Source organism: Cheilinus undulatus, linkage group 19, assembly GCF_018320785.1.
Source record: "Cheilinus undulatus linkage group 19, ASM1832078v1, whole genome shotgun sequence".
NCBI classification, from domain to species: domain Eukaryota; kingdom Metazoa; phylum Chordata; class Actinopteri; order Labriformes; family Labridae; genus Cheilinus; species Cheilinus undulatus.
In genome coordinates, this window is record NC_054883.1 from 25,119,863 (window position 1) to 25,142,811 (window position 22,949).

The 22,949-nt window shown below is 38.7% G+C and overlaps 1 protein-coding gene across 1 annotated transcript in view; it reads left to right on the forward strand.

The window, feature by feature from the left end:
* The window catches only part of ctnnd2a (catenin (cadherin-associated protein), delta 2a), a 395,533-nt gene that overhangs the window by 254,720 nt on the left and 117,864 nt on the right, over positions 1-22,949 (forward strand). The window contains exon 14 of the mRNA XM_041814718.1: positions 14,920-15,133. Within this exon, the coding sequence (XP_041670652.1) occupies positions 14,920-15,133 (214 nt within the window). The remainder of the gene's footprint in view (positions 1-14,919; positions 15,134-22,949) is intronic.

Consider the following 22,949-nt stretch of genomic DNA (forward strand, 5'->3'; position numbering starts at 1 on the left):
TAATATATTATTAGGAAAGCAACATATAATTATTATATTCTTTCTTTAATTCTTAGTAATCACAGGGGTTAAATTGAGAATATACAACCATCTGTAACAGTTTGGTCCTTTGCTATTGACAATAAAAGGAATGTGGCCCTCTTGGTAACCTGATTTGCCTGTCCCTGCTCTAGGATCTTAAATTTTTTTTTTTTTTTAATTTCATTTTATTCTTTACTTATCCAAAGGATTTGTATGCTTTAATACCTTTTATTTTGTTTTGAAAGTCTAAATGTATTCTGTTCTACTTTTTAGCTCTAACTGCTGAGCAACAATTGTGAATAGGAAGTCTAGATTGAAGTACAACTACTTTTAGGCAATTTAAGTAAAAAGTAAAACGTTCCATTGGCAGCAACCTTATGGTATTGTTTGTTTTTTTTTTCCTCATAGTCTAGTCTAAAAATTTTCCAAAAAAGCCAAATTTGTGTACTCTAATAAAAAATGCTTCTGTCATTTGTATAGTATCACATTTTTCTCTTACTATCAGCAAAAAGAAAAAAGAAAAAAAAAAACATAACTGTGTTGTAAATGTAATGGGTTAGAAATTAAACATGCAATAAAGTCTTAAAATATATGAAGAGGGTCTAGAAAAAAAATCCTTAAAAGTATTAAATTCAGTGTTAGATTTTCTGTTTATACCCGTCTGTTTCTCTCTCTGAATGATGAGCCAGCCCTAAATTCAGCTGATGTGTGCAATCGATACATCAGATATAGATGTTGGTAGAAATGTTCCTTAGCTTTTAAAGCTATCGCCCATCATGTATTTTCTCAGGAGGCTCTACATGATTTTATTTGACCCCCACATTATTTCAAACCTCTGGTGGAAAAGTGTGAAAAAAAGACAGGGGACTATGTATTGATATGAGAAAATACTTTATAGCACGATTAGAAATGCGTGACACGATGCCTTTGCAGTAATGTCACGTATCCCTGTAGCGATTGTTAATTTTCACATGTCAAATGTTGTAAGGAGGTGAGGGTGGTGACTTGGCCTCTTTAAAAATAACCTCTGACAGCAGTAGTTGAATATGCATGTCACTGGCAAACACTGTGACAGCTTTATCACCACAGGATTTATAACAATGCAGATGTCATAGGAGGTTATTTAATGTGTTTCAAATTGCCAAACTTGGCCGACTCCACTATTGCAGATTTTTAAAAGAGGAAAAGATTGTGCCTGTAAAAGGTTCCTTTTGGGTGTAATGGAGTAGTTTTGTTCTGCAGGGACACTTCATCTTGTTTTAGTGTCACAGCTGTGTCTTTAGTTGTTTTGGCTCATGCAGGTACACGCTGAAAAGTGAGGAAAACATCCTTAAGATTTTGATGCTTTTAATGACTGAATTTGAGATGCCTTTTTAAAATGGCAGCATGCACTAATTCAACCTTTCAAACTACATATGACTGTACTTAATGTTGTATTGCTGGTCAATACTACAACAGCCTACATATTTTGGACATCAAAAATCACTTGAATATATGTAAATTGATCATTTTCAGGCAATGAGCTATGATCTCACATAAATGGAGGCTTGACTTCCTGTGTAACACGAGTTTTTGGATGTTACAGCAGAAGAATTTTGCTCAAGACTTAACATAGTTTGCAAGAAGCTCAAACATACATTAATGAATGCAAATGGCAGCTATTTGTTTCGAGCTCTGTCTAAAGACTTTTCTCTTATTTTCAGTCTGCCAGACATACACAGATGGCAGGGGACACACTGAGCAGCTAAACACAGCCACAACATGGCTGCTATTTGTCGCTAAAGAGACCCTCTGCAGGGCCAAAGAGAGGGGGAGGTACACTAGCAGAGATGGATGAGAGAGAGACTCCGATAAGAGAGGAAAGAAAGGAAAATGGGTTAATGATGAAAGTGAAAATCAGAATATTGCTTTCTGTTATCTCCAATCTGCTAAAAAGAATGAAAGAGTGTGTTGATTTAGCAGCAGTTTGTCTTCTGATGACTGCAGGCCTGTGAGCTATACTGTGTCTGTGCTGGGATATGTGAGAGTACACAGCACACTGCTCCTGCAAAATCAGTCAATTCTGTCAGTAAATATACAGGTTATGCAACTTCATTACTTACTAGTGCTTCTGTGTCCTTCAAAGTAACTTAAACATGAAAAAAAATCCTCTAAAGGATCTTTGAGGTGTGGAATCATGGGAGACTTTATAAAGTTGCAGCTTGCTCCTGTTGTCTCAGTCGTTATGTGTAAGACTAGATTTGAGCATTTTTAAGGCAGTCTTTCACTACTCTTGGCGTTACAACAATGTCAAATGTGTTTGATAATGGCTTAAGTCATTAGTCTGGTTGTATGCAAATTGTGTTTGTCAGTGACAACCATTATCTACAAGCAAAGTGGGCCAGTGTTGTGTGTAAGCGCGTTAAATCATGTCACTCTTCAAAATACAAACATGAGCATAAAGCTGCTGAATATCTGATCAGAACTCAAGAGATTGAAAAACTATTCTGTTCATAGCTGCAGTCAGATCTCTGTGTTTCTTGTCTGTCAATTTATTCCAGGTACGGGGAACCGCCATTGGGATTTTCAAATTAAAAGCCTGATCAGTCTGTTTCTGTGGTGAGACAACTTGTGTTTCATATGATACTTTTATTCTAAAGTGTTTCCGGGATAGGTCTTCGGTTGTTGCAGTAACATGCAAAGTAGCTTCGGTGTTTAACTTTCCTTTAGTTTCTACTCGAATTAATTGATGTCAAACAACTATGTATGTTATCCTTGATAAAGACTTAATTATAACTAAGAATTTAAACTTTTACTTCTTATAAGCAACTATCTCAGGCATAATTGCAAAGACTTTTTATTTTTCATTATTGTAGTAATATATTTTCTAGTTATTTTAAGGTTATTTATATGACTAATGTTAAGTGAGTATTGGTGGTGGTGGTGGGGGGAGTGTTAGGGGGCCTCATACCAGAGTCTGCTTAGGGCCCCACTTCGGTCAGGGGCAGCCCTGAGGAGAATAACACTGCAACATCAAGCCCAACAGAAAATTTTAATGCTTTTGCAACCCTGATAACTAGAAGGATAATACTTATGGAATGGAAATCTGCAGTACCACCAAAGGCATCATCGTGGTTTTCTGAGATGATGATATTTTGAGGACAGAAGAAGTCTAATATTTTCTCAGAGGATCAACCAAGAAATTCTAGAAAGTCTGGGACCCTTTACTACTTTACTACTACAGTCTTACAACCCTCCCCTCTTAGTAGCTTGTTAATAGAAATGTAGAGAAGTAATACCTGTATCACCAAGGGAGACATCCTCTTTCTAATATTCTTATTCTTTTAAATAATTTATGTTTTAGTTTATTTATTCTAATAGCATAGCTATTTCTGTAAATATTTGTTGTTTAATTACTTTGTCCTTTTTGCCACGTTCTGTGATGTGGGTTTGTGAGTGTTGTCCGTGCATGGCCTTAGCTCAAATTACATGTGGTCACAGAAACAGCGAGACAAATTCATCTTCAGCAACATTTCTAGCTGCTGTGGACACTTTCACTTATACTCATAAGCACACACACATACTGTTCTACTGTGCACACTAACACGTTACAAGCCCACTTTAGGTCATGCATCCCCTTCAGCTGCACCAACACACAAACACAGTGTCAGACTGAAGTTCAGTCACATCAGTAATTCATTTTGGTTAGCAGATTAGTCGATATCCATTTATCCAGCAGAGCGGTAGAAGATGGAGGAACGTGCCGTTCCACCCACTCTCCCCCTCACTCATTCTCACTGATTTGCACGCCACACCGTTGCTCCACTTGTTCTTGATACATTTCAGAAGACTTCTTAGGTGTACTGATTTTTTAAACTGGTGTCATAAAACAATTGTAAATATGTACAGATATTCCAAAATTGTTGCACCCTTGGCTTCAGTTTTCCCCCCTCCCTGTCCCTGTCCCCCATTGTGTGCCTTAAGTCACTTCCTCTGTATAATAGATACGCTCATGTTGCCACAATGCCAAAGAGGAAACAGCCTTTGCTCTCAAATCAATGAAAGACAAACTACCCAAGGCTCATGACTTTTTCTTTTAACTGAGATAGAAAGTGACAGAGCTGAAAAACAGCTGGATTTTGTAAAAACATACCCACAGGGAAACGTATTTGGCTAGATGTGATCATACACCTGCTCCATGATCCCAGATTAAAGTAAGCTCTCTTTAAAGCACTTCTCCATGCTCATATCAAGCAAGATAATACATGATGTGTCACATGTTGGTGTTAGAAATCACAGTTCATTTACTGTGATTTGTTGGTTATAGGTGGCGGTGCTGTGTAAACATGTTTAAATATATGTCTGCCTGTATGCAGCCAAACAATGAGATGCTTTTTTAAAGCTCCAAAATAAAATGCACACTATAAAACTTTGTAAATAAGTCAAAAGGCACAGTTTTAACTGTCAGGCATCACTAAGGACAAACATGTCCACTTTATCTTTTCATTTTTTAATACAGTTTAAAATTCCATGTTTCCTCTCCATTTAATTCAGGTCTCTTCCACTTTTCTTGTTGAACAGTTCTTTTGATGGCGACTTTAGTGTCCCCCTCAGGTACCGTTCTTCAGAAAACTTCCTGTTTGTTTTCCTCCAAAGAGTGATTTAAGATATCCGCCCTTGTTCAACACTAAGAAGCATACTTCTGGAAAAGCATGAACGTAAGCAGAACCGGTGTTATCCCTCGCCTCGGGGTGTTCCAAACCTCTAGGTGACCTTAAAAGAACACACCTGGCATGTTGTGTTAGCTTTGAGGCTTTCAGCATTACTCACCCATCACTTTCTTCTTCAGTATTTTCTGTCCTTCCCCATAATCTGGTATATAAACACATAAAAAACTCATTTTTAATTAATAAGCCTAAAACTCCTGAGGACCACCCACTCATTGACACGTACGCACTCACACATCGGGGCCTGTTTGCCTCCTGCTGTGCACAGTAATGCTTTTGTTTCCTTCTGTGCTTTTCTCCTGAAACAATTGAGAAAATCCTCCGGTTTATTTGTCAAGGTAGATTTTCATATTTGTTAATCCCGCTGTTGATACTGCTGTAAAATTAGCTGTTTTTCTGCCTCACTACAACATTATCAAACACATGGTTAAAAACATTTTCAGCCCACTTTGAAATACTCTAGAGGGAACTGTAGTTAAGAGCCATGAACTCAATCAGACAAAGGATGAGAGCTCTTAGACACATCAGCCTAAACCCAGTGTAGGGTCAAAGAGGGGCCTTGAAAATGGAGAGTGAAGTCTGCTAATAAGACTGGAGCATCATAGCTTTGTAAATATGTAGACTTCCAGACATATGAACTGATCTGGAATTGTTACAACGGAGCTTCTATCAAAGACTGAATTAGTGACATTTGGAGCCAGCGTGTTCGTCGTTAGAGAACAAAGGAAGTCCTTATTTTGGCATAGCTTAAAAGGTAACATCTATGTAACTCTAATTGTCATAATACAAAAGTGATTTCATTTTTCCACATCTGTGAACTAAAAATTAAACCTATCAACATTAATTGGATAAGACTAAAGTCCAAAATTAACCTATTAACTTGTTTTGAATTAATCCATTGAAATTTTGTCCTTTTATAGCAGGGGTCATCAACTGTGTTTGTACAAGGGCCAGCTTTTTCCTTGATAGACACTTTGGGAGCCGGACTTTCAAATAAATTTAAATAAAGAGACATTTTGATCTAATTAACATATTAAAAATACATATTTTCTTTCAAATATGTCCCATTTTTAGCCTTTAAAAGTGAGATCTATTCATGTAGCCAAAAATTTCTGCTGAAAATTTTTGGGGTTGTTATGTTCTCCATCACTTTTGTTCAATGTTAATGTGCTGTGTCCTGATTGGTGAAAAAAAACCCATGCAAGAAACAGCTCTTAAGTGTTTTTGTCAATCTTTCAATTGTTTTGACTTTTTTAGTAGATGTAAGGATTTTTTTAAAGATACCTGATATACATCAACATTTTTTTCTCTTAATGTTTCTGAATTTAATAATGTTTTGGGCGTTGAATGGGAAGAATTGGGGGGCCTGATGTGGCCCTCAGGCCACCAGTTGATGGTCCCTGTTTTTATGGGGAAACGTAGTTCAGCCACCCAGCAGCACTGATAAAAAATATCTACTTGAAAAATCCGAGGCAACTTGCTGCATATTTTTGAAATGTAGATTAGTCAGATTTATCTTTGTATTAACTACTATTTTGTTCTTCTTCAAGGACAAAAAAATCAAAGTAACATTAACTTACATTTTTTAGGTAGATTGAACTGAACTAGTCTTTGTTTAAATAACTTTTTTTTCTTTGAAATACATATAATTTAACTCAACTTGTAAAAACAGCTTAGTTTTATTGTAATGTTAACCAAAACTATAATCTCAGTTAATCTTTATTTTCTTCATGCTAGAAGTATTAATTAGAAACATGCGTCTAATGAATATTTTACACACTGATTTCAACTCATAACTGAGGTGATCAAAGAAGACCTCAGTGTCTGATTCTACTGCTGGCCTTAAACTACAGATTTATCTAAAACTTTAAAAAAGACTTTTAAAAGACACCCCACCACATAAAGACGATTTCTAAGTTTTTAGTCTCAGTGACTGTGGGTCACTAACTGCAAGACTAGAATAGGATTACTTTTGAGATATTTCCCATAATGCATCTGTTGGAAATTCATAACAACAATCTTTGGGCCAAGAACAAGATGGAGAAGGAGATGGAGATCACACATGAGTTAATATCCCTTGTAATTTGATGTTTTAAAGTCATTTACATGGAATAAAAATTAAAGGAAAGTTGAAAACCGAAGCATCTTTGCAAGTTACTGCAACAACCAAAGAACTGTCCCGGGCACACTTCAGCATAAAAGTACCCTATGAAAACACAGGTTGTTTCACCACAGAAACAAACAGATGAGGCTTTTACTTTGAAAAACCCAATAGAGGTTTACCGTACCTGTCATGTCAGCTTGGAATGAACTGACAGACAGCAGTGCAGAGATCTGACTGTGGCTCTGAGCAGAAAAGTTTTTCCAATTCTTGAGTTCTGAGTGGACACTCAGCAGCTACAGACTGATCTATGCTCACGTTCATGTTTTAAAAAGTTAACTGTTTTGACGTGCTTATGCTTAACACTGGCTCACTCGGCTGTGGATGAAGACTGCAAGTGCAGGTGCAAGACTGAAGAAAGGCCGCCTTTAAACTGCTCGGGTTGAGTTTTGTGACCACCTTACACCTAACAAAGACTGAGACCACAGGAGCATGCTGCAACTTTAGCAAGAGTCATGATTTTACTCCAACTTTGGAAATTTGTCTTCATCTTTGGAATCGCTTGAAAAGTCGTCAGGTCAAAGGCCAACATAACACAGAGAGTCAAACTTAAGGTTTGTGTCCATAGCTGGCTTTGTTAGCACAGGCAGCGTTTATTTCAATTATAAACCAGAGTGATTCTGCGTTCTGAGCACTCAGCCACCAGAGCAGAAAAGCGAAAATACACCTTGTCAGGTATATTAACTTGAAAAAAAATTTTAACTGAGAAAAAAGTCATTTTTCACAATTCCCAAATAAAATAAATAAAGCAAAAGGTAATTCCCTTTTAATTCTCATTAAGTAGCAGTAGTGGAGCTTATGTTCCTGACCTGGAGTGTACAGCTGAATAATCTCTGTCACTTGATACAGTAGTGCCTGGTATGTAGAAGCATGCTTCTGCTAGAGGAGAAAGCTGAGTTTTCTTCCCACCAATGGAGAGGACAGCTCCACTTACATTGTGTTGCTGCATCAGTGATTAGCTTGTGTGGAGGCAGCGGTGGCTGCTGAGCTCTGTTGGAAGAAAACAGCAACTCACCTCACCTGTCCTAGAAAACAACTGACTTGGGGTTCATGCAGACCAGCTTGGGTGGCCAAATTGTGTGTGTGTGGGCAAAGCAGTTGTTGGGCTAGTTTGGCCTCAAAATGTGCTGTTTCAAAGTCACTGGTTATTCGACCAGCCGTGTTCTTCAGAGGTCGGGCCTTATGTTTTTAAAACACTATCTGCATCTCTGACTTAAAAGAGGACTGCAAAGTTTTCATCCTCTCCTGCCATGACTGTTGTTCACCTGCTGCTCTCAGGTCAGCTGAAGAGAGTTCGACTTTGAATAAGTGGAGTTAAAGGCAGGCAGCACCCCCTTCTGTTCAAACAGAGTATTGCAACATACATTTTGCTGTATTGATTTAAATCCCCCTATTTATCCAATCCAATCCAAATTTGTCTGTAAAGTGCATTTAAAAACAACAAAATGCAGTAAAAAAGTACAGTAAAAATTAATGAAACGATAAAACCAACAATAAAACACAAACGTGTTTATATGCATAATCATTTCAAACAAGATTATACAGTAAAGCTACATGCAACGCAGTCCCACACATTACTGCAATTAATTGTGATAAATTAATCACTAAACCTGTGATTAATTGGCCTAAATTATTTTTTTCAATCACTCAGCAGTTCTAACTAAAATTCAAGAGTCCGGTGGCTATTAACATATCATTAGATCTCATGCAGAGCTTTGTTTTTTTTAAATAAACCAAAAATATCCCTGTTTTCCTCCTGCCTTCACCCTTCATGTATGAAAAGGTGTGATACATCCTCACCCCTCCTCCTGCTCCTCAGTCAGCCTTAAACTGATCACAGTGTGCTGCTGATTAGCGTTGGCGATGCATATGTGGTGACTCACACAAACACTTGTTAAGCTTCCCATGCCACCATCCCAGGTATGTGTCACCCGTGTCTCCCACTGCCAGCTCTCACACCGGCAGCACCTCGGATTCACACAATCCCAGCTGTCACCACCGCTAACTGTTACCACGGCAATGCTGTCGCCATGGGTTACCAGTAGCCATGACCGCCGTGGAACGGTGGGAAACAAAGACAAATCAATCTGTGCTTCTAATCTTCTTTACATGGAAAGGAAGAATGGGCACGAGGCTGGCAAGCCTTGTAGGTAGTTCAGAGGCAATCTGAAGTAATAGCACTATGGCTTTTATGGAATAACAGATTAAGTGTGACTGGAACATAAAGAGGAGAAGAGAAGACATCAGTATGGGAGAAGCAGAGGAGAGGAGCAGAGGTGAGGACTGGAGGGCATGGAAGGGACAGTAAATCAGGGTGAGAAAATTGTGTGGCCAGTGGAGCAAGGTTAGTTTGCCATTCAGTGCATCCCTTAATCCATTTTAATTGAAAAGATAAGCAAAGTCATTTTGCTCGATAAACTCCTGCTGTGTCATCAAACGCCTCCACCCTCTCCCTGCCCTGTTTCACTTTCTTATGTTTTCTTTTTTTTTTTCCATTTACCCTCACTCTCTCTCTCTTTCCACCTCACCTACTTTTAGCACTTATACATTTTCACTACCTACCCAGAACTTTTTCTTTACAGTGCTTAACAAATTTATTAGACCACCCGTCATATTTGTCTCAGAGACCATCCAGCATCATGAAGTGCTTTAATGTGGACTTCATTTTCAGTGAGCTCTCCACGTTTTACCATTTTGAACAGGAATGAGGAATTTCAAACTGAATTCACCTTTTTATGCCCAAATTTGAGCCGGCTCACTGGGCTTCTCTGAGAAGTCAGAAATTAATCAAGCATAACATTCAAGCACTAAAACTCATTTTTCTGTTAAGGAATGCAAGTAAATAACTATAATTTGACATATTGATTAAGAAATAATAATGTGCTTTACTATTTTTTCAGTGTTTTTGTAAATGAGTAAATTTGAAAATTCATGGATAACAACAGTAATTATATTTTAGCATTAAAAATATCATCTGGGTTAAAGAGCTTCTACATATTGGTGTATTAACCATTGCAGAAACATTAAAAAATGATTTTGGTAACTACCAATGCTTTTAATTTAGGGCAGCTGTGGCATAAACCTTACTTTGGGTGGTGGTCTAATAACTTTGTTATGCACTGTACATTTTTCTGAACTTGTGCTTGATGTAAGAAACAAAACAATTATTGGACAAAATCACAATAGACATCATCAGTGTGTCTTCTTGTTCCATGTTTAACAGACGTTGAGTGTTACCTTAACAGGTGACCTTACAACAACAATAAATAAGAAAGGACTGCAAGTAACACTGAAGAGCCCTCACACTGGGGGGTGTGACAACTGCGGGTGTAAAGCCACTGCTGGGACGTTAGCACCCATGTAGTGTGCTGTGTTTAGACCCTCCCAGGACTGTCATCAGGCGTGAAATATTGTGCACGTTACATTTTCTATTTGAGGTAGTCCTGCCCATCCACAGTATTTTACAGTTTAACATTGAAATTTAAGAGAAGACAGAGGATGTTATGCCAGAGGTGTAACAGACTTCTTCCTGTAGGTGGCGCTGAATCAAATCCATGAAATTATCATGTAAATGAATAGAGGGCCAGACCCTGATCATATAGGTGAAATTTGAAGCGAATCAGATTTTTAATACTAGAAAAGAACTCAGAGAGCACAGACCTCCGCCATTAGCCCTATCTCCCAACAGTGAAGAATCCTTTAAAAAATTCCTGGATCCATCCACATGTGCTCCCCACCACGGCATTCGACGATTACTCCCTCCCCAGTGGGGTGGAAACATGGTGAGGCAAAGCATTGGCTTCGCTAAGGGTGGACTGTAATGGCGGAAGCATTGCCTGCCGGTGCCAACGGATGCACTGAAAGTCTCACCAATGGTCTCACTGGACGACTGGAAGTAACGGCAGAGGGCGAATATTCCTCTATTCCCCCCAGCATTGTGAGTTCTCTCACTACAATTCGCTGTCTTTTTTTTTCTGTTACGCTCTGACTCATCTCCTCGACCGGGCATGCGTCATTCAAACTGTATAAACTCCAAAACTTTGAATAGAAACACACCCAAAAATGCTGCTGGGATTGAAGGTACTCTTGTCCGCCATCTCCTGGTGTAAAGTGGTAACAGCGCAGACCTCTGCCATTAGCCCTATCTCCCAATAGTAAAGAATCATTTAAAAAAAATCCTAGATCCATACGGTGATCTGGATCACTCCCAAAATATAATCAGTTCTTCCTTATGCCATTTCTGACATTTCCTGAAAATTTCATCAAAATCCATCCACAACTTTTTGAGTTATGGTGCTAACAAACAAGCAAACTAACAAATGAACAAACCCACCCGATCACATAACCTCCTTGGCAGAGGTAATAACAGTTACAGCAACTTCCTATGTTACTGATAATGACATCAGTACTGAAATACATTGACAAAATCTGAGATAATCAGGTTCCACAGAATAGACAAATTGCCTTAAAGTGTTGCTTCTTGTTACCTATAGGGGGAGCTTTGATGAGACATTTGAATGTAGGTGTGTTCAGTGATTGACTTTTGACTTCCCAGAACATTTTTAATAACAGAAGAATGTACTTTAGGTTAAGACATGTAGCACCGTTAAAATAGCCTTATTTTGAAATTAAAATGACCCCGGTGGACTTCCTGTAGGGATTGTGGCATGGGTCCAATAGGCTTTTTTGTAGATATGGTCATAATGCATATGCAGACCAAAGATCATGAGGCTGAATTTAAAAGGATTAAAGAGGAAAAGTGAAGGAGATGTTTTCATTTGGCAGTAGGGGGCGCTGTGATAAATTTATAGATTTAGTGCATGAATTAAAAGAGGTTTGATGGTTGATCATCTGTGTGAAGTTTGGTGATGAATGATATCAGCACTAAAAAGTTAGAGAATCATTGGTTTTGGCACACTTGGAAAAAAGAAGTGTTCCAACTTTGGTTCTAATAACCGCTATGCCCTATGTTAAGTTGTGCAAACTCACACTTTGCACAACTTAAGAGCTCCATCTTGTGAAGAATGAGGAAAAAATATTCTGGAGTCAGCCAGATGATATCCCTCAGACATGTTCATGAAAATGTAAAAAACTGAATTGGCCCAAAAGTGGCAAAATTTGGCCAAAAATTGTTTGTAGTGCACCTCCTGTACATTTTAGACTATAGTGTTGATGGACTTTTTTTGTTGTGGAGTCATGATTCATATACATGCTTAATGCAGTGGGCGAGGCTAGAAAAAGTGTTTTTGGGGCCCCTGGTAATTTTTGTGATGGTCATACATAAAACTAATCTGGCAGCCACAAGCTGCGCCTCTACCGAAGGAGTAAACTCCGTAAAAAACTGAAGAACGCAAACCATGGAGACTGTAGACATGTCAATACACGACTTCTGTTGTTTCTGAAAAGAAAACAACTCAGTATGGTTCTTTGTTCTTCTTTTAACAAAGAAATGTTGTCAATTTCTGATAAAACTGATGCTTTAGCAGCTTCCATGCTAATCTCTCCCCCCATACTTGCACCTGCCTCTTGCTTACATCACAACTACGCTGCACCCAAAAGTACTGCTCTTCAACGCTGATTGGTCACTTTCTAACAGGGCACGTATGGTTCAAATTGGAGCTTTGCAAGATAGATTCACCAGTGAGAAACATGGAAAAGGACGAATCCATCTGCTTTGCAAGGTTAACACGAAACCACCAGAATACAACTTTTTCACCAGGACTGATGAGTGTACAAAATTTGGGGACTTTTTATGCATGTTAAGTCAACCTTCTGTGGATGAGAACCTGGCAGTTAGTGAAGGCCTGTCCAGTAGTTTTCTAGATGCCCCCTACAGTCAAGATGGGAAGTTTCAAAGAAGTGCATGAGGGATTCTGGGATTCTAGCCATCAGCATCTCTTCTAGTTGTTTTTAAAAAATGATGGAAAGATGTGGTTCAATTTTTTCTTGGATTGATCCAATCTGTGTTGTTCCAGATTAACCTGCAGTGTGAGTTTATAGAACAACCCATGGCCTCCTTGATATGATAGGAAGAGACTGTAATAGTAAAGTGATTTTCAAACTCTGGCACTTGCTTTGTGAAGTCTGAAGCGAGCAAAGACTTTTAAAAAAGGAACAGGTGTGAGGGAGGTTTCAAACTCTAGGTATGTTTCCTCAGTGTAAAAAGGTCAGTTGATGTGGAAGATTAATAACTGAGCAAATAATGCAAAAGTGGCCATACATGTACAATAAAAAAAAGAAGTTTTTGACATCTCTATCTCTCCAGATCACAACAACCTTTTTATCTGGTTGATTATCTCAGCCTGTTGCAGAACCAAAACAATAATTGAAAGCAAAGTTTGAAAGGCAGGCCTCCTTTAATACTTTCTTTTTCCCACAAACACCAGTTGCCTTTCTCATAGTCTGTTCAGTCTCCTAGTGATCAGGGCAGCCTTGTTCTGGTGATTAGCACCACTCCCCTGGTGATTGGACTAAACACAGGTTGCTTTAAGCTCCTTGGCCCCCTAAGGCCAAAGAAGATCCCTGCAGTGGTTAAGCAAGGTTGGAGGGTTTAAATAGAATCAAGCATGTGGAGAAGACGTTGTGTTGCAACAGGGGGAAGACATTATGTGAAACACCGGAGTGCCCTTATCAAAATCCCTACTGGGTGTAAAGGTTCCTGACTGCCTCATCTTTACACAGAATTCAAGTACAATTGTTTATCTATGCTGAATGGCTTATTTGTCTTTCTCTTTTTTTTATTTGAGTGCATTTACCGTATATATACTGTATATACAGTGCCTGTAAAATATATTGACCGCTTGTATGTTTCACCATTTCAATGATTTTATAAATCAGTCAAGCTCAGTATTATAGACTTTTTTTTTTAAATAAAAACCTCTACTTAAAGTAAAAACAGATTTCTACAAAGTAATGTTAATATAATAAAAATATGGAATGTTAAATAAGTGACTGCATAAATGTTTAACCCCCTTCAAGTCAGTATATAGTAGAGTCACCTTTGGCTGCAATCACAGCACTGAGTCTGTGTGGATAGGTCTGAATCAGGCTAAACATCTGGACACTGCAATTGTACTCCATTCTTCTTTGCTAAACTACTCAAGCTCTCAGGTTGTACAGGGATCAGGTGTGAACAGCCCTTTTCAAGTCCACCCTTAAATGCTCTATTGGATTGAGGTCTGGACTTTGACTTGGCCACTCCAGAACTTCCCCCTTGTTGTCTTTAAACCATTTCTGTGTAGCTTTCTCTGTGTGCTTCATTTTACCCCCTACCTTAAAGTGTAAGTGAACCCCCAGCTCAGAACTAACTCTGCCCACTTCAGGATTTCAAAAAATGCACAGAAAGTCAGCAGTTTGGTACTGAGAGGAGGGAGGGGAAATGGAAGTTTTCTTTCTTTTCTTTTCTTTTTTTTTTTTTTCAAAGGATGGGGTTTTCCAGATGAAAACTGACACAGAGTCCCGCAGCACTGCTGCCTCTTCCCTGTTTCCGACTCTATCTGCTGTACTATCAAATAAAGGCAAAAAGGCCAAAAATAAATCTTAGATAAAGCTCTCTTTCTTCCAATTGACCATGGAGTTTCACGTGCCTTTTGGTGAACTGTAGTCCAGATTTAACTAGGCAGATTTATGCGTGTCATTTTCCTTCCATTTCTTGATAATGGATTTAACTGAACTTTGAGGGATGTTCAGAGCCCTTTTTGTACCCATCCACTGACTTATACTTTTCAGTCACCTTTTCTCCAAGTTACTTGGAGTGTTCTTTTGTCTTCATGGTATAATGGTAGCCAGGAATAGTGGTTAAACACTGGCTTGACCTTCTAGAGACAGGTGTCTTTATACTACAGTCACTGAGACGCATTCACTGCACTCAGGTGATCTCCATTTTACTAACTGTGAGACTATCTGTATCTATATATATCTATATCTACGTATATCTATATCTATGTGTGTGTATTTATTCATTTTTGTCATTTTTTTATTTTTCAATGAGATAAATAAGTTACCAGGTGATGTCATTTCTGTGATCTTTAGATACGCAGGCAGGGAGGCATCCAGCTGCTGGTGGACCTGCTGGACCACAGGATGAGCGAGGTTCACCGTAGCGCCTGTGGTGCTCTGAGAAACCTGGTGTACGGCAAGGCCAACGATGAGAACAAAGTCGCCCTAAAGAACTGTGGGGGAATTCCTGCCTTGGTCCGCCTGCTGAGGAAGACCGGAGATGTGGAAATCAAAGAGCTGGTCACAGGTACAGTAATACCAAAACCTCATCTCTTTAGCTTTATGGTAGAGCTGCAGTTGTTTTCCAGTATTTCTCAATTATCACAGCCTTAGGAGAGCTTGTAGTTGAGTCTGGATGAATATGTGAGGTTGTACATGTATTTGTGAAAATAGGCTGTAAAAGAAAGTCTATAGGTTGCACTGGTAGAGATGCGGAAGTCTGTTTTCGAGTCTCTCCCTGTCTTCTTGCATGGGGATTTTTGTGGCATTTAATAAAGTCTCTGTGATCCGTTTTTGCCGAAGTTTTCACGTCTGCTAGTTATAACATTGAGCTCTCAGTCTGTGATGATTGTTGAGAGGCTGACAGAGACAGTTCAAATGTAGTTCTGCCCACCTCTGCAGGTCACTACAGAGGTTTGATTCCAATGATTCCAGCTAATTTCAGATCCAACCAAGACGGCTGACACGATCTATGCGCCCATTAGACCACCAGCACACTTTTAACCATACATAGAACATGATATTAACAGAAACTTAATTTAACAGAATTTAAAGGTTTCTGTGACTGTTTTTCATTTTAGCTTTCATATTTAAAATGAATACAAAAACTTTACACCAATTCTAAAAGATTAATGGCATAACAGATCAGTAGACGTGTGCCCAGCTCTAATTATATGGGTTTTGATTGCTAATAGCCTCCTTTTTTTCATGTTTAATGTCCCCTTTCAAAGTCAGTGTCTGTTTAGATGAAAAATTTTACTTCATGGATAATTTCAACATTTAACTTTCACTGCTTGAATATTCTTCAGAGGCTGTTACTATTCACTATGCAGAAACCAAGGCTGTTGGTCCCAAGCTCTTTCACATGCCAAATATATTCTGTATTCAATCTGAGCGCTCTTTAACAGTCCAGTAGGACTCCAGGCATGAATTCTAGAGAGAATGCAAAGGAAAAAGAAAGGCAGTTTTTCTAACTTAATTTCTCTCCAGGAGTGGTTCATTTGATTTTCTCTCTATTTATTTTTTAAGCTTAATTGCACGTGAATTCTGTCTCCTGGTCTGTGGGTGCATGCATACAATCATAAAAATAACCGATCAACAATTCAAGTCCCTACCAGCAAGTGTATCGTTTTACAATCACTGGTCTTCTTGTTTTAACCCTGAAGGTTAACGCAGTACAAGCTAGCACTTACACTTGAGACACATGGAAACAGCAGTACACACCCACACAGACTTGGACATGCAACCTCACACTCACACAAGCATACAGTGAGATTGTATATGCATACTTTAGAGACACAAAATTACTCGTGTAGGCAAAAGAAGAGTAGATAAATTTTAACACCCACCTTTGCAAACAGATATTATATGAGCTGCTATAATTTGATCTCCATTTCTCCTGAAATATCTGGTAATATTCCTCCCACTAGAATTTAATAGTCCACTAGAGGCACTTAAGTGCTGCAGCAACACTAACACAAACACAGCATATCTCTACCCAACACTGACACACAATCTCATGCATACACCACCTCAAGCAGGAGTGTAATCGAAAGTGCAGTCATAGTTATTTTCCAACTTGCCATTGGTTGTTCAGCCTCAGGACAGGTCATAATGATGGACCAGCTGTGTCTGTGCATGTATGTCAGCTGATTTATGTGTCACAGACGTCTGTCTACAGAAGTTCAGATCTGCTACACTGATGAAATTCAGATTCAGATGAAGATCATAATCTCATACATTGACAGCACCTACAGGAGACAGACCAATATAGGAACTGAGAACAATTCAAAGATAATACTTCCTGCTAGTGCTTGGCAATATGGTGAGTTTTTTTTTTTTTTATAAAAAATTTTTAATATATATATATATATATATATATATATATATATAGGGTAAGACAGTGTTGTTTATACAGACTAGAACCCTGCATGGGAGGCCATACCTGAAATAGAACCATGCACAGATTCTGACAATCCATGTCAAATATTAAGAATAACAGATAGTGTGTTTAATTAAAGAAATGGTTGTATGAATGTGTCTGTTTAAAGACCCTGTAAAGTGAATTCCAAAGTTTTTGTCTTAACACTAAATGTGTTGGAACAAGGTTCTACATAAGGGGATCTACATCTTGCTGTATTTTGGATTTAGACCGTTAGAAGGTTTTTCCCCTCTTTCCTGGCTGGGTTTAATTTGGGAGGGTAAATATGTGGGCTAATGATGTCACAGGCGCACAGTAGGGAATGACCCCGCCCCTGTCACACTATAATTTAAAATCCCAGAGCAGTTCATTTCAGTAAAGTCTGTTGTTAGCTGATGTCACTTCCTGTATTGAAAGTTAACAGTCAGCTAAATGCTGTTTTTTTGTTCATTGTGAGGTAAATTTGGCAAATCTATCAGCCACAGTGGTCTATGGATCATTGAAAGTATCATAACCGAGATTTGAGCCGGAAAATGGACTTAGTCTCTTTTTTCGAACAGAGCCAGGCAGAGCACTCTGTTCATTAGGTCAGGGGGCAGGATAACAGTGTGAAAGCTTTCCTCCATTCAGATTGTAACATTTTTTATATTTGAGAGGATCCAATTTCTCTGGAATGGGCGTGGCTTCAGCTTATTCAACAGATATCCCCACACCATCCTGGAGCAGATTTAACTGCCTCATTTTTCATGATTTTGAAGCTTAATTTCATAAACTTAGAGATGTTTTTTTTTTTTTTTTTTTTACTGAAATTTGAACTAGGGGTTCATAACACAGTGACCTGTCATACAACAAACATAAATACAGATTTATTTTCACTTTACAGGGTCTATAAGCCCCTCTAAGGAAGCAACTGCAACACCCACATCCTTGTTTTGTACAACGGTGCCACACATGGAGAAAAGAGCAGCTGAGAGTCTCAGACTGATGGCTTAGTAATAGCAATGTCAAAGGAATATTTACCAACCTTATTTTCACATCCTTTATTTTAAAGTCATGCAGAGGTGGAATTGTTTCCTGATCTCTGGAAAGTTTGCAGTCTTAAAAACTGCAGCGCACCTCCATCAGTTCTCACAGAGAGTAGGCTAGTCTTTCTTTAATGCAGTGCTATTACCATCCTCTTCATTAGATGCTTAATGCAATAAAGCCAATCTGCCTGGTAACTGCATAATGGCTCAGAGTCTGTGGGGATTTGTCTACAACATAATAAGGGGAGCATTAAGGCTGTGCCTATTGACTTTTTTACAGTGTCTCAGAGCATGCACTTTATTGTGGAGCTTTGACAAAGCATCACACCACTTGGCTGCACAGAGACAGACACATATTTAAACTTCTCACTTACAAAGAAAAACAGACACATGAGCCCTGTCCATCTTTAGAGTGTGTGCTGGAGAGCGAGAGCCATCTCGTCTCTAGCATTGAATGGCCATTTGTGTTACACAGGGGAAGTGACATGATGCGGGATGGGGGGGGGGCAAACTGAAGCAAAAGGTGCAACAAATTGGGATTTTATTGCAAATATGTACATATTTATGATTTTTATGGCACTAGTTTCGAACCAGTACACCCAAGAAGTCTTCTGAGAGGAATCAAGGACAATTGGAGCAACTGTGTGGTGTGTAAATCAATACAGACAGACACACAGACAAACACACCGCCAACTATAGTAGTAAGATACCAATGAAAGCTGGCTTGTGCATAAGCATTGAGAGAAACAGCAGGAGTGGGTGTATAGGCAGCTGCATGCAGACTACAGAAATGCAGATCCTCCTGCACATAGACATGGAGTGGAGAGGAACACAGTCTGTGTTTATTCTGATATGGAGTGTCTCCCCACCCTGTACACTCCAGTACTGTTGATTCACATCATCTTTTTTTGCTACTTTGGTTTACTCTAAAAACACACATGAATACAATCATACAGAAACGGTGAGTGGAAATGATTCTGGAAGATTCCTTACAAAACCTAGAACAGAGAAGAATGATATTATAACAATATCCTGAGCGTGATGCCAGTGAAAAATGGTTCCCTGTCTTTAGTCACATTCAACTACACTGTGTGTATCTCCACTTTCATCATCGTTTGTTGTTTCTCTAGCTTTGCTCCAACAAAAGTCACCAGAATCGTCCCTAGATAAGGGAGACATGTTTGCTTTTACAGGTATATTAGACATTGATGAAGATAAAGTACACAGGCACTCATTCAGAAATACAAACATAAACTCAGACACACATAAAGGATCACACAAACCCACACAGCCACACACTGAATACAGAGATAGATTCAGTGGGGCCCCCTCATGTTCAATCTGACCTCTGACCACATTGTTCCTCAGCGGGATAAAGCTCATCTCCCAGCGTGCACATGCACATGCACACCCAAACATCCATCTCTAGACCCATCCCCAAAGGTCACCCTCTCCCCAGAGAGACGGTGACCCAGAGGATCTCAACAATGACAGCCAGCAGGCCAGCGAGCCGTTTTGTCTCTCTGCAAAGACCCTGCATATGATAAAAACGCTCAGTGAAGAGTGGTGGAGATTAAAAAGAATATATATTTCTATCTCAAGGGGATTCTGCGTAGTCCCGCCTCACTGTGCTGTGATTGGTCAGGACTACTGAGCTGTTAGTCCTTGTTGTTTCAGGCCTCTGGCAAAATGCTCTTTCACCCAGAAGGCTGGTGTTTGTGTTCTGTGTAAAAGTCAAAGCACAGTATTTAACCCATGCCACCAGTCTGAGAAGTTATTGAACTCTGCACTTCTACATCACCTGACCTGCTTCACCTTTTATTGTAGATGGAGGGTTTTTCCTGGCTCAGAATTACAGGGTCTTTCCTTTCTTACCGTGTTAAGCTCAACCAAACACTTTTTTAAGCAACACAGGGAACTCTAAAAATGTGTTGTGAAAGTTATTTTCTTGTATTCTGGCATATTATTTTACCACTTTGAAAAGTCTTTATTTATCTCAGGAAAATATGTTTTGATTTAATAATAAACTAGTAAATCAAACTTTTGCAAAAGCCTGTCAGGAGAAGAGTGAATATATTTTTCCCACCAAAAAAAAAAAAACTAGAAGCGTTGTTGTGCTCAACACTGATGCGGATTGGCCTGGTCTTGCTCTGACCAGGTACAAATTCAAACTTTGCAGGATGGGTTTCCTTATGACAGACATATAATTTAGCAAATTCATCAGCTTTTTATGGTTGTCTTCATGCTAAGCTAAACAGCTTTATATTTGTGTATCATACATGAGACAATGTCTGTCTCCTACAACAAGTCAAAGCTAAAAACCAACAGCCATAATTCTTGAAATATTGTAACTTTTATCTTAAGTTGAAGAAGTCTCCTGGCCATATTAATGTTTTCACTTTAATTGTCATTATCCTAGATTTTTAATTTCTCATCATGTTCTATTAAAATCTTAAGGGAATAAGATTTTTTCTTTCATTCAACATCTAACTCTAACCTTAAAACCATGGCACTCAAGTTTCGGTTAGTTACTGTTTTTAATTACTAAGAAAAAGTAGTTTCATAACTGCAGACTGTCTAAATTGCACAGAAACATTGGCAACATTTGGATGCTGCCTCTCCTCCTCTTGCAGCAGCTTTAGGTTCAATATGAAGGTAGAGCTGGAATATTTATAAGTGTTGGTACTTTTTGATATTATCAGTTAGTAAATTAGAGTCCTGTACAAGCAGCCATATCCTTGTCATGTGTAATGGTGCCACATGTGGATAAAGGAGAAGCTGAGAGTCTCAGACTGTTTCAATTCCTGGTCATAGCTTAGTAATAGCAATGTCAAGTAATATTTACCATCCTTACAGATGGATCCTCACAGACAGTAGACTGATCTTTTCTCTATTTATGCTGGGACATGTTACCGTGCTTGTCATTAGATGCTTAATGAAAAAATGCTAGTTTTCATTGCAAGAGGTCTTTTTTCCCAAAGAACTACATATGAGTTCAGCATCTCTGTGTGCTGGTGTGTATTTGCATAGGCCAACAAGACAATTAAGGGAGCATTAAAGCTGTGCCTTTAGACTTATTCATACATTTTTAGTGCAGAGTGTAGAGCTCTGACAAAGCATCACCTGGCCCACCTGCCATGTGATGCTGGCTGAGCGAAGACGGACTCATATTTAAATATGTTTATGCAGTGCCATTTGACTTATGAGGTAAATGAAATGCTGCATAAGTCCCTGAATGATGACTCCGTGCAATAGATAATCTGTACATATTTATGACGTAATGGTAAATTGAATTTAGTTTTTTAGCGCTTTTCTAGTCATGTGACTATAAATTTTTACACCACAGGTTATACCTACCTATGCACACCCTTTCACTCCTCCACATTCACACGCTTATGGCAGAGTTTGCTTTGGAGTTTAGGCCATCAGTATTAGCTAATTCCATTCAAACGCATCCATACACATTTACACAGGACTGATGAAGCAGTGGGAGCAAAGTGTCTTGCCCTTACCTACTGAGCCACAGTTGCCCCAAACAGGGACAGGGACAGGGAGGGTGCAAACTGAAGTGAAAGACGCAAGAATTTTGGATTTTATTGCAAGTCTGTGCATATTTATGATTTTTCATGGTACCAGTTTAGAACCACAACACCCAAGAAGTCTTTTGAGAGACATTGAGGACAGTTGAAGCAAGTGGCTAATTAACACAGACACACAGTCACACTGCCAATTATAGTTGTAAGATGTGTGTTTTCTTACATGAATGTCTTTTTCCACATTCTGAATAATGAGTTTTATTCATAGGTGTCTCTCAAGGTCACTGCATGAGGCAAAGTTAAAATAACACTCATAAATATATAAAAAGGATAAATGAAAAACAGCAGTGAATAGAACGACTATGTGGGCTGGCCAAAAGGAAAACAATCAGGCTGAATATACCAGATAGTTTTTAGATGGGATTTGAAAATGGAAATCTGGTGGAAGGGAGTCCCAGAAGTAGGGTGCAGAGCAGAAGGACTTAGATCCCATGGTGGTCAGGTGGGACAGTGAGGTAGATAGTGAAAGAGGACCTGAGACTGTAGGAAGGGATATTGATGTGCAGGAGGTCAGGAAAGTATGGAGGGGCGAGGTTATGGATGACCTGGCCATTGTAGGTGAGGTGCAGAGTCCTAAAATCGATGTTGTAACTGACCGAGAGCCAGTGGAGCAGCTGAAAAATGAGAGGGATGTGATTACTTCTTCATTGTGGAAAGAATTCTGGACTAGCTGACGTTTATGAAGAGTTTTGTGAGGGAGACCTTAAAGGAAAAAGTTGGAGTTATAAATCCTGGAAGTGTTCAGAGTGTGAAACTTAGGGAGACAAAGGGGACAGACAAAGGGGATTCATGTAGCTGAGATGGAAGTATGCAGACTGAGTAACATTATTGATATGATCATGAATAGATGGAGCTGTCAAGGATGATACCCAGACTCCTAATTATTATTATTATTATCATGATTATTGTTATTGTTATTGTTGTTAAGTATTATTATTATTATTATTATTATTATTATTGTTGTTGTTGTTAATATTATTATTATTATTATTATTATTATTGTTGTTGTTGTTGTTGTTGTTAATATTATTATTGTTGATGTTATTGTTGTTGTTGTAGAAAACTAATGTGATCAAATGTGACTTAAGAGGAAAAACAAGAACAGAGGACGTTCAATCTCCATAGCAGACTGTTCTATTACACAGTGAGACAGTAAAAATCAAGTTGAATCACATGTATGAAATCTTGGCTGAGAAGATGGCATGGAGAGCTTTAAAAGTATGCAGCATACGGATGGTAGTCTGCTGGCCCTTACTGGCTATTGTGAATATTTGATCATAGGCAGCCCCATCTGGAAAACAG